This window comes from Ipomoea nil, unplaced genomic scaffold (assembly GCF_001879475.1).
Source record: "Ipomoea nil cultivar Tokyo-kokei standard unplaced genomic scaffold, Asagao_1.1 scaffold1834, whole genome shotgun sequence".
NCBI lineage: Eukaryota > Viridiplantae > Streptophyta > Magnoliopsida > Solanales > Convolvulaceae > Ipomoea > Ipomoea nil.
Window position 1 is genome coordinate 4765813 of NW_017618262.1, and position 12163 is coordinate 4777975.

Genomic DNA, 12163 nt, shown 5'->3' on the forward strand with positions numbered 1-12163 from the left:
TGATATACTCATCTTCTATAGTGCCCGGGAGGCCGGGACACAACACCAACTTTATAGGGCATAGGGGTGAGAAAGTCATAAGACGACGAATGCATGTGAGCTTGCAAATTAAACTCTTTTTTACGCTTTTGTGAACCATATGAGACCAAGTCATTTATGACCTAGCAAGATTCCCCATGGCTTCATCTTGGGGCTGTCTGTGAATGGGTGGCTCTACAAAGACTTTGCTGGTCATACCCACCATTGAACATACTATACATGTTTGATTTTCATCCACAAATGGCATAAAATAAAAGATAAGGAATTTAATACATGAAACATTTGACTTGACTAAACTTTACAGACTGGCCTTCTGCATTAATCACTTTGATAATTATGGTACAAAAGATAAAGACAAAACATCCAACACAGACAAGATTTCTTGATCATTTAGCAAAATACTAAGATGTTCTGAGAAAATTTTATAGTGATGATGGGAACAATATTAAAGAACAAAACTTCCCTCTTCATGGAGAAGTGATTATTAGAGAAATTACGATTTTCTATGACAGCTTAGAGAGCTAATAACATTGCAGCTGCTTTTTCACAGAAGAGAGCTTTTTTGGTTGGTAGGTTTTTACAGCGGCAACTAGGTAAAAAGAGCGGCAAAAATGGTTTTTTTTTTTTTTTTTTTTTTTTTGGGTTTTTGAATCTCTATATCATTTACCTTCTCATTTTCCTACACTTATACACATGATCTCCATATTCTTCCTTCCAACGAAATGACGATTATGGAAACGTCGTCATGGTACCTTCGTCGATCACCCTGTGGGATTTCAAGCAATTCATGAAACTCCAAACCTGGAAAAGATTTTCATGGCGTTTTAGTTTAACGGGACCAAGTAAGAAGAAACGAAACGATTGTGCGACCAAACAACGCGGCATTACCTGCTTTCTTTGCTGCCCGAAACAATACTTTCTCGACAAGGTGCTGGGCGGGATCTCCTTCGGGTGACCACGAGATGAAATGCTCGACTTCTAAAACAGCTTCTTCGTTTGTAAAGTACTGGTAGAGCCCATCCGATGACAATATCAAGAACCTGTCTCTCGGTCCTAATCTGTGATGATACAGTGACGGGAGACAGGTGATATACGGGGAAGTTCCAACGTAATCGATCCTGAACATTTCAAGAAGCGCATTGTTCCATTTAGGCTGCAAGAAAGAAAAAGAAAGCATTTTTACATTAGCATAGAAAGAATAGCCAAAGGAAAGATAAAAAGCTAAACTTTTTTTCAACAGGGAACTTTCTTTCTTTCTGATATCTAACTTTTCAAGATTGGTAAACCAAACAAGAAGTTAACGACGGATAAACTGATATAAATGGATAGGAATTCTATTCCAACGAGCACCAAATTCTTCAGTAGGATTGCATTTTCTTGACATGAATTCAATAGCATATTATCTGAGAATATAAAGAGTGCATTGCATTTTCTTACGGTCCACATTCATCCCCCAACATCTAGACCTATACAGTAAATCCGAGTCAAAAGTGAATTACTAACAACAGTAAAGTTTTCTACTTTCACGAGCTAAAGTTGCAGGGAAAGAAAGTTTAGATAGCTCCCACTAATGTGTGTAACAAAAGCCGCTTTCCTAGAGGAATAAAACTGGATGTTGACAACCACTTTCGTTGCGGAATATGCCTCCAAATATAGAAAGGAAATATGCCCTTTCATGTGCTAGAGAAAAGGCTTATAGCAACGTTTGAACTTGTTCTCTATTAAGGATATTACTATCCTCCTCCTGGTTCGAACTCAATTCCACGAGTCTTAGAACCATAAGTGCTCTACTTTAACAAGCACAAAAGGAATATGAAAAAGAATTCGATGTTCTCCTACCAATATCCGCTAAAAGAGTTGACTTCTTAGTTCTTAGTTCTTAGCATGCTAGAAAGGATCATATTCTGTAGTACCTGTTTGAGAAAGCCAGCACCGAAAGCTCGGGTGACCTTTAGCCCTTTTACGCGGTCATTTATAACAGCCAAAGGATCATCTCGATGCTCGTTTCTTATCCGTTCGACTTCCTGAAAGTTAAAAAGGAACACTACACAATGAAGAGCTAGACACTAATAAGATCATCGCAATTCGAAAGTTTAATCGATTAAGAGAACCATATCTCACCTCTGGTACCGAGGTGCTATGATCTGTAGTAAGCTGGAACGCGGTTAAATTTGATACCCCATCAAACCCCTCGCTATCGAAGCCCTCGAGATCATGCAATGTTTCTTCGTTTATCCTTTCCAAATCCTGGCTCCAAAGATCGGGCTCCTTCTTCTGAGCCAACACAGCTCGACTATCCCCAACGTTCATCACGTAAACATCCTCTCCCTTCATCAGCATTACCATAACGCAAGAACCCATCAACGCTAGCTCGGGATTTTCCATGAGCATCTTGTCAGCAAGATCCAAGAACGCCTCCTCTGTCTTCTTCAATGCCTGAGACAGAGCTTTCAATACATCGCCATGATTAATCGCCCCCGAATCATTCCATCCGTTTCGATTTAACTGTTCCTTTAACCTCCTATCAAGCTCCAACCTTTCCCTATCCCATTCACACCGCCACTTCCTCTGATTCTCCTCCCATTTCTTAGCCACCCCTCGGTATCGTTTCTTCGAATTCTTTCCCTTATTATTCTTCCTGAGCTTAGAATCAGAACTCAATTCTTCCCTGGCACAGGGATAAACCTCTTGCTCAACACATCTGGAGCAACCATCCTTTGTTCTATCTCTATCTCTTGAAACTTGGTCATTTAAAGACTGATTCATATCTTCTGGTTCTGAGATGGAAGAGCGGAGATTAAGACAGGGGTTATTAGGATTTGATGAATCGGATTTATCATCCCATAAAAGTCCCTTGAGTTCTCTATGAACAGCGGCATATAAATTGGATAACAAGTAATCAGGAGCGTCTGGACCATTGAATCCGTCGTAAATACCCACAAAGACCCACCCGTGTTCTTCGGATACCACCACATGAACCCGATCTTCGCCGGCTTTTCCCTGAGCCCATTGAAGATTTTGGCTTTCTTGCGAGTCATCATCTTCCAAGCTGCACTCGCTGCTCAGATTGACACTACTGATTGTTAACTCGTTCTGCTTCTCAGACCCAACCACCCAATCGGGTTCTTTGATTGAAACCGACCCTTTAATCGGAGCTACAATTGAGTTTTGCCCCCTGGATATGGTCTTCGAGATGGCTTGTTGGAGAGCCCGAATCAATTTCCCTTTTCGTGATCTAGATCGGAGCGCGAAACCTCCATGCGAGAAGCTCCGCTGGAACTGATCGGAAGAGCCCTTCTCGAGAGGACCGGAAAAGATCCCCCGATCGAGGGGTCCCGACAAGTACCCCCTCTCAATCGGACCGGACATGAAGCCGCGCTCTACCGAACCGGAGCTCTGTAAAAAGCCGGAGCCCAGCAGCGGGCCGGAGTGGATTGAGTTTCTGGGGATTGGCTGCAGAGGGATGGAAGCAAAGGAGGTGGAGCTCTCGAAGGTAGAAGAGCGATCGATGCTATTGTACGAATAGACGTCGACGAAGGCGGTGGAGAGCGGCGTCGAGGTGTTGGCACTAACAGAGGCGCCGGAAATTGACCGGAACGTCGTCGTTTCCTCTGAGTGAACCTTAGACGACGACGACAGCCGCGCCACCTCGGGAACGTAGCAGAATGAATGTCCCAAGTCATCCAACGGCTCCGATATCACCACCTGGAATTCCTTCCGCCGCCGCGCTTCCATGCCGGCGGCGTCGCCGCCCGTGAAGCAAACGCTCAGTTTACCAACACCGTTCCCCATATTATAAAGAAATGAAGTAACTTTCGATTATGTCTGTCAAAACCCACCAAAGCTCACACGCCCATCTCTCTAAAAAAAATGGCGATTTACTGATTTCCGAATTCCGAGTGTGAAGCCAAGAAGAAGAAGAAGGAGAAGAGAGAGAGAGAGAGAGAGAGAGAGAAGCGTTGACTTTTGAGTGGGGGTGTTTTCTTTAATAAATAATAAAAAAAAAAAAAAAGCACAGTATCAACTTTTTGGCACATAATTTAGGGGTTTTTGTAGGAATAATTTTTTTTTTTTTTTTTTACATTTTCTATAATTTGGACTATTTTGGTTGGGTGTCGTTGACTGCAAACGCAACTAGTAAATTCTAGTGGCTTATGGTTTAAATCTAGTAGAGCTATCAAACTTATAGCTTCATATCATAGGGCGTGGGTCGTACCACCAACCAACATATCTCTTTTAAATTCAATTGTGATAATATCCCTAATCTCTAATTTAACTTTAATGAATATATTTATATATAATTTATATAGAGGCATAGAATTATCAAAACTTTGTCTTGTAATGAATATAATTTATCCTACGATACTCGTATTTCATAATTAAATCACGAATTATACCAATGATATTCATATTTGTGTAACGTTCACAATGACTATTAGTGGATCAATTTCAAATTCCACCGGCCTATATCCTCCATTCCAACACAACAACAAATCATAATAAATATTTCAACATTCAATTATCAAGTTAACAATGAGACATACTTGAAACTCGAACCCACAAAGTCATATACCTGATAATTGTGTATTATCATTGACTTTAATTTCTCTTGACTACCCTTTTACGCTTCGTTCTGCATATTAAACACAAATATTTCAACAATATTTAAACATACCAAATAAATACAAATATTTCAATAATACTTAAACATAGCATAAACATTATTGCAATTATTAACTTCACTATAGTTTGTGACTATCACATTTGAATTACGTCTATTATTTTCAACATAATTTACTTCAATCCATAATTATCACCCATTACAAATTGATATTTGATAAATATAAGAATATAACTCTATAGTGTTAAAATAATCTATTATCAATATAAATTTTAAGAATTCTATAATAAAGATGATTTTAAGAGTTAATTTGCTTAGTTCGATAGTTCATTCCTGCAAATTGCTTAGTTCCCATTTTGATTCTTGTGTCTTTCGTTACGTTCCTAGACGGGTCAATCAACATGCCCATTTGCTTGTTAAAGCGGTTGGTCCCCAATCTAATAAGATGTATTGGGAGAGTTTCCCCCCGAACTCTATTCTTGATTTGTTCAGTTAATTGAAGTTCTTGGTTTAAAAAAAAAAAGAGTTAATTTTATTTTTTGTCATAAATTTACAGGTGACAATCCACTTTTAATCATTATCTTTTAGAACATTCTCCTTTCATCCTAGTATTAATGTGGCATGAATATTTTTGGTCATTTGTCAACAAAATTGTTGAAATGTCGTTAAATACAGTGACATTTCAATCTTTTTTATACAAAGTGAGTTAATCCGCTATATTTTTATTTTTATTTTTTGAAAAAAAAAATCATATCTAAAGACTTAAATGCCATTGTATTTTACAGAATTTAACCAATTTTGTTGATGGGAGATAAAAAATGATCATCACACAATAATATTATGATCAAAGAGGATTATTCTGAAAATAAAAATTAAAAATGTATTGTCACATATAAATTTAGGACCACCAAAATGAAATTAACTCATGATTTTAATATTAAACTTTAATTAATTAATAATATAAGAAAGTGGGAAAAAATAGGGGGTAATTGAGGGTGGTGTTCACGTGTAGGAATCGCGTGGGCAGTGATTTGACCTAGGAGTTTACAAGGAGTGTAAATGATGTGCTGGGGTTGTAATCATAAAAAGTCAAAGACCGAGGGCTAAACAAGTGGGCCAGGGAAAGCGTGGCGTGAGAGCCGTAGGATCAGCCTGCAACATTTTCTGCCATCTCTCCACGTCTCTTCCGATTCATTTCGCCATGCGTATTTCCTTTGACGGCGTTAAAACACGGAGTGACGGGCGTCACGTCTCCACTGTTTTGTCCTTTTGCTTTGATTCATTGATTGTGATTTCTCAATTACGTACTGCTCAATAACCGGCAACGGACGTTTGATACACGGCGACACTGCAAGTCCAAAATCTCCGCTACTGCGCCTATTCTTGTCGATAGACACATAGGGGCACAAGTAGTTTTCTTAGGTCAGAGATTCAAATTCATGACCTTTAATATGTGATTGATTTTGATACTGAATTTTAGTATGTGTTACATGTCAAGTAAAAGATTTAATTTTTTTATCAGATTACGAGGTGTTCAAGGCAAACTGTTGGTCAGACTGATTTTTTTTATACAAGAGGAGGTTTAAACTCTCGTAATTTCTTAAGAGACAAGAGTGCACTATCACTCACGCCAACGAAGCTGGTTGGTAAAAGTCTAAGTTAATAGTTAAATTGCATATTTATGTTGTATATTATATGCTCAAAAAAGAATTATTAATAACTTACAAGTATATGTATTTATTATTTTATGTATTTTATAAGTAAATGTAAAATGGAATTAAAAAAATTACACTATTAATTTTCTAATGAATTTTAAATAGGATTCAAACGATTAAAAAAATTGACAAATTATATATATATATATATATATATATATATATATATATATATGGTGAAAAATAATAATCGGTAATGACTAAGAGTCAAGAAGAAGAGAGTAATTATTATGATTAGTTGAATATTAAATTTGGTGAGGTGGGGTGGTTGCAATGGTACTAAATATACAACATTTATTATTGGTTTAGTGTTTTAGGTGGCTTGACTAAATACATACCTGTCTTCATTCTTGCTTTTAAAATGTTGACCCATATATATGCAAACGTTTTCGCACTACGCAAATTTCCACCATCCATTCTCTTTGTCCTACTCCCCTATTTACAACACCTAACGGGATAGTCGAGTAGATAAAACATAATTGTTATAATTAAATGTTACGAATTTGATTATTGTTTGTACTTTTTTTTTATTAAATTTGTCGTACGAGACTTTTTTAGTGTAATTACTCCTCCAGTATCATTACATAAAAGAAAAACTTCATAAATCATGGTAAGATTATGTTAATATTATTTGCCATCAGTAGTAAGCTTAAACATATATGGAGAGCTTCAATCACATGAAAGCTAAACTATATTCCTCAAAGTCGATAGTCATTTAGTCAAATGGCACTTCTGTGACTCTCATTGAAGGAATGTCACGTGATCAAATTTCAGTTGTAGGGTATTGTCTCTTTGAACTGCAACGGATAAAGAAAGTATATAACAGATATTACCTTATAATAGAGTCAATAATATTATAAGAGCATCCACTATAGTGGATAATTTGAAGTTATTTCGGAATGCATTCTTCCCAAACAAGGAGCAAAGCTATTGTGGGGAGAGAATAATTAAAAAAGAATTGTCTTGCAAGAGATTGGGAGAATGCGAAAATCAAGAAAAAAAAAAAGGCATAAGGCGCACAGCAAGTCCACAGCCGGCTGTTCGGCGCGCCCGACATACTTTTTTATTTTTTAATTTAAAAAAGTCAGTTTTGGTTTTTTTTTTCCTCTCCCTTCCCGCATTCTCTTTCCTAACTACTCTTACATTCTCCCTCTAATATCTTCACGGATAAGGATGCTCTAACAAAAAATAAGAGTAAATAATCATTATATTTTATTTGAGTAAAGAATTTATGTGATTGTCTTCTACAGTTGCGTAAAATGTGAAAAGAAATGTACAGTTGTAGTACTTAATTCTATTAAGGCATTAAGCAATAAGCATCCCAAAAAGTCAGCCATTTTTAATGCAAGTAGATCTTGTCCATAAATTCTGCCTTCATTATGATTGTGTCTATGACAAATAGACTCATTAATTGCATAACCAAGAAATTCAAAAAAATTACCGTACTAATTAATTTTTTATGTTTAAAATTTGTCAACTTTTGACTTTGTGGACAAGTATTAAATTCATTAATTAATTTTCTGAGGTTTCCAGTTACCAAGTGATCTTTTGCCTAATACATGCATTTTTGGATCTTGCATAGTTGCATTTGTGAATTTGAGTTGTTTTCCCCTACTTGATTGAGTACTAACATTTTCCTTTTCAAGTGTGGGCGTATAAACATATAGACTAGAGGTCAAATGCGTAGAAGCTCTTAGATTAAAAAAATATGGTGAAATTTTAGTCATTGATTTAGTCAAAATTTACAGTCCATAATGATAAAAAATTTTAAAAATTCAGTGATATTGTGATAATTTAGTGTATAACTTAGAACTTAAGGTGTATAAGTTCGAAACTTAAGGTACATAAGATCAAAACTTAAGGTGCATTAGTTCGAAACTTATGGTGCATCACTTCAAAACTCAAGGTGCATCACTTAGAAACATAAAGTGCATAACATCAAAACATTAAGTGGATGACTTTATACAATAAAATCTATCTGTATGTCAAAATTTATACTCGTTGAAAATACATCTAGCATCTTCTTTTCCAGAATGTAATGCTAATACAAGTTTGAATTCGGGGCAGGACAGGAAGATAAGGAAGAAAATGACAATGGTAGAAGGAGATCATTCGCTGCCAGTTACTTAATTTACCTTCATTATGGGTAGTTGATCTAGATTGGATCACACCATTTTTTAGCTCAGAGTTCTTCACGTGAACCATCTCCCCCCTTCACACACACACACACACACACATATAATCATATGAGAAATTATTATTATTATTTTAAATAAAAAAAAAAAAGAGTTCATTTGACTATATATATAATGGTTCTAAAACAATGAGGGGAAAAACAGTAATAATTCTGTAAGTAACTTGAACTTTAAAATATATTTTATAACGCTATACACTGCACCTTGCAACATTACATAGTGCACTTTGCAAAACATTTTCTATATTGTGATTTTCACTTTAAAGTTGCAAACATTTATCAAAATGTCACTGTATTTTTATTTTTATTTTTTTTTATTTTCATTGCTTTAGATCCATTAAGATCTATTTAGATGGACAAATGTGATTGATTTTTTTAATTTTCTCCTAATAACAAGTTCTCTTGTAAGTGTGTCTATAATAATGTTACACTAAGCGCTAGGCGCTAGTTAGGCGTCCAATTTTTTATTTTTTTTTAAACAGTGGCAGTGCACCTTGACAGTTTTGAGGGGCAAATTTTGACCCTTCAATCAAATTAAATGTAATCAATCAATTATAGAATATAGTCAATATACTAATATAGAATAATGATAATGAATTACAGAATCAATGGATTAATAGGGATGTAGTATAAACTATAACAGGGCGTTTGGTTGGAGGGAGGGAATTATGTGGGAAAAGAATTGTAATTCCATCGGAGTTGAATTACTGGGAATAAAGTGAGAATTTAAATTCCAGTGTTTGGTTGACAGGAATAAAATTACTGGGAATTTCAATTCCAATGTTTGGTATACATGTGAATTGAAAAGGAATAAGTAGTATAAAGTCAAAAATGTCCATTATTGTTGTTAGACATTAATTTTAGGTTAAAAAAGGAAGGGGTAATTTTGACTCATCACTATCTTTTTTTCCCAGGAATTAAAATACCAGGGGGGGACCTGGGATTTTAATTCCATGAAAATGGGGGAATTGCAATTCCATGGAATTACAATTCCCTCCAACCAAACTACGGAATTTAATGGTCTTTGGAATTATGTGGGAATTAAGTGGGAAGGGAATTTAAAATCCCTCCAACCAAACACCCTGTAAAGTTTCGCAGCTGTGATGTGGAAGAGGAGACGCAGTCACGCAGATGGAGCTTCGACAAGTGTAGATCACGGCAGGGTGCTAGGACTTTTTGTTTTTAATTAAAATTTTATTTTAATTGAGATTTTCACTTAAAACTATGACGTTTTGTGTGAAAAATTAAATTAAAAAATAAAATAAAATAAAATAATTCGGCTGAGTTTCTTCGATTTGGTCGCCTAGTCGGCTGGCTAGGTGACCAACTGACTAAGCAGTGCCTAACAGGCACAATGGCAAAGTCTAGGGGTGCTTAGCCCTTAGACGCAGCTTAGCTCAATTTTTATAACACTGATATGTAATAATGATCAAATAAGATACATACGCTTACTTATTTAAAAAATGTAATTAGTCCATCAAACTAAGAAATTTTTTAAATAAATCATTAAACTTTCAACAAAAATAAAAATAAAAATAGAGTAATTAAATTCTTTTAATTTTAACTATTTTTTCTATAACAATCCGATCATTGCTTACATGGATGCCAAATAATAGTTGTTTAAATTTTGTAGGAATAAGGTTCAAGGTAAAAATTACAAAACATAATCTGAAAATGCAATTAGGCCACTGAACGAAAAAAAAAAGTGCAATTAGGCCATTGAACATTCCAAAAACGTGCAATTTCACCTGATAGCAGGTTACCATCACTTTTAGCAAGTTACCTGCTTACATGGCAGCTGAGTTGGTATTTTTAATAATTTTTAATAATAATTAAAAAAAAAAAAAAAACAAAAACTACGGTGTGGCCGGTCGTTTTATTTTTTATTTAATTTTTTTTCCAAAATTTTTAAAATTTATTAAAAATTATTTAAAATTTATTAAAAATGTCAACTCAGCTGCCACGTAAGCAAGTAACCTGCTAAATTTGATGGTAACCTGCTATCCGGTGAAATTGCATACATTTAGAGTGTTCAGTGACCTAATTGCACTTTTTAAAGTGTTAAGTGACCTAATTGCACATTTTTTCTGTTTAGTGGCCTAATTGTATTTTCAGGTTACGTTCAGTGGTCAATTTGAACCTTATTCCAATTTTGTATTGATGTGAACTTTATTTTGATAGTATTTTCTTTTAAAAAAGATAACAATAGTGATATAAAACTGTTTTTAGTTTTGCAATATATTTATCCTAATTTAAAAATTCAATTTAAAGAAATCTTTTTACACATGAATTTAATTTTTGGTATAAATTCAAACAAAAGTTGGAAAGGAATAATCAAGCCAGAGAAAGAATGAAGCAAAAGAAAAGTGATATGATTATATCATGTCAAATTCCTAGCCTTCTTAGCTTCTTCACCCAAAATAAAAAAATCTAAGCCTTAGCTTCTAATCCAATAGTTTGGAGGCAGTTAGTAAGCAGAACGCATATTTTTCCGACATTAATAAGTACAAATTGTTTAGTACAAGGTGCATGTATTTTCTATTTGTATGTACAAATTATATAAAATTAACATATTTGCAATTATATTTAGCTTGTGAACTCAAATAATTGTGATATTTTAGTGTCTAGTGATATCAACTTATGATTTTTTTTCATATATTTCTTGTTTTATTATACCCCAATTTCTCCATAGAAGAAAAAATTTAAAAGTGGGATGTTGACAACATGAGTACATGACCTAATGTCAAGTAGATGTGTGTAATCAGCCAAACACTTTGTATTAAGATGACACTTCTGTGACCTCTCTTGAGGAAATGTCACAGGATCGAACCCTTAATAAAGTCAATAGTACTCAAAAAAAAAAAAAAAAAAAAAAAACAACAAAAATGTGTAATCAAGAAAACCTGGTTTTTTTTTTTTTTTTTTTTTTTTTAAGCAGAAGGAGATAGAGGAAAACCCCAATTTTCCACTTGCATAATTATCCTGGGGGGGGGGGGGGGGTTGTTGTTCATATGGGAATTCCAAGATATAATGATTCAATATTGCAAGTGGAAACCCTTCTCAGCACAATCTTCTGACCCACCCCACCCTTAGCTTGTTTCCCTTTTGTCTTAGTACTACCTTGATAGATGTCCATTTTCTACTTATTGTTTTTATACTATAACATATCATCATAATACTTTGTTAGTTTTGTAATCCAAATTCATTATACCTCTCCCATTTCAAACTTATGGTCAGCAGACTTACCAAGCTTCATGTCAGTACTAAATGTCAGATTGTCATTAGACTTATCAAACTTTGTTCTCACTTGAGTACGCTCATACATACATATATACATACATACATACGTACGGGTAAGTGTCTCTTGTAGGTTGTGCGAGTGATTAATGTGAGTGAGTTTTGTACTTAATGTGCATGAGTCTTGTGCTTAAAATGCGTGAGATTTGTGCTTAATGTGCCTGAGTTATATATATATATATATATATATATATATATATATATATATATATATATATATATATATATATATATATATATAAAGATTTCTAGAAGCAAGACACCTTGAAGCTAATTGACCAACCTATGGGTGTACAA

At 34.6% G+C, this 12163-nt stretch overlaps 1 protein-coding gene across 2 annotated transcripts; it reads right to left on the minus strand.

Annotated features, from left to right (window-relative positions):
• Positions 1 to 404: 404 nt before the first annotated feature.
• On the minus strand, positions 405 to 10424 carry LOC109193058 (probable protein phosphatase 2C 4). 2 transcript variants are annotated; one of them, XM_019343851.1, is made up of 5 exons: positions 10403 to 10424; positions 2161 to 3836; positions 1953 to 2063; positions 928 to 1192; positions 405 to 840 (listed from the first exon to the last, which is right to left on the minus strand). In XM_019343851.1, the coding sequence occupies exons 2-5, from the start codon at positions 3829 to 3831 to the stop codon at positions 725 to 727; spliced, it is 2163 nt and encodes a 720-aa protein (XP_019199396.1). In that variant the 5' UTR covers positions 3832 to 3836; positions 10403 to 10424; the 3' UTR covers positions 405 to 724. The 2 variants fall into 2 exon arrangements, with proteins under 2 accessions (XP_019199396.1, XP_019199395.1); XM_019343850.1 differs by lacking the exon at positions 10403 to 10424 and having other exon boundaries at positions 2161 to 4033.
• Positions 10425 to 12163: the final 1739 nt, after the last annotated feature.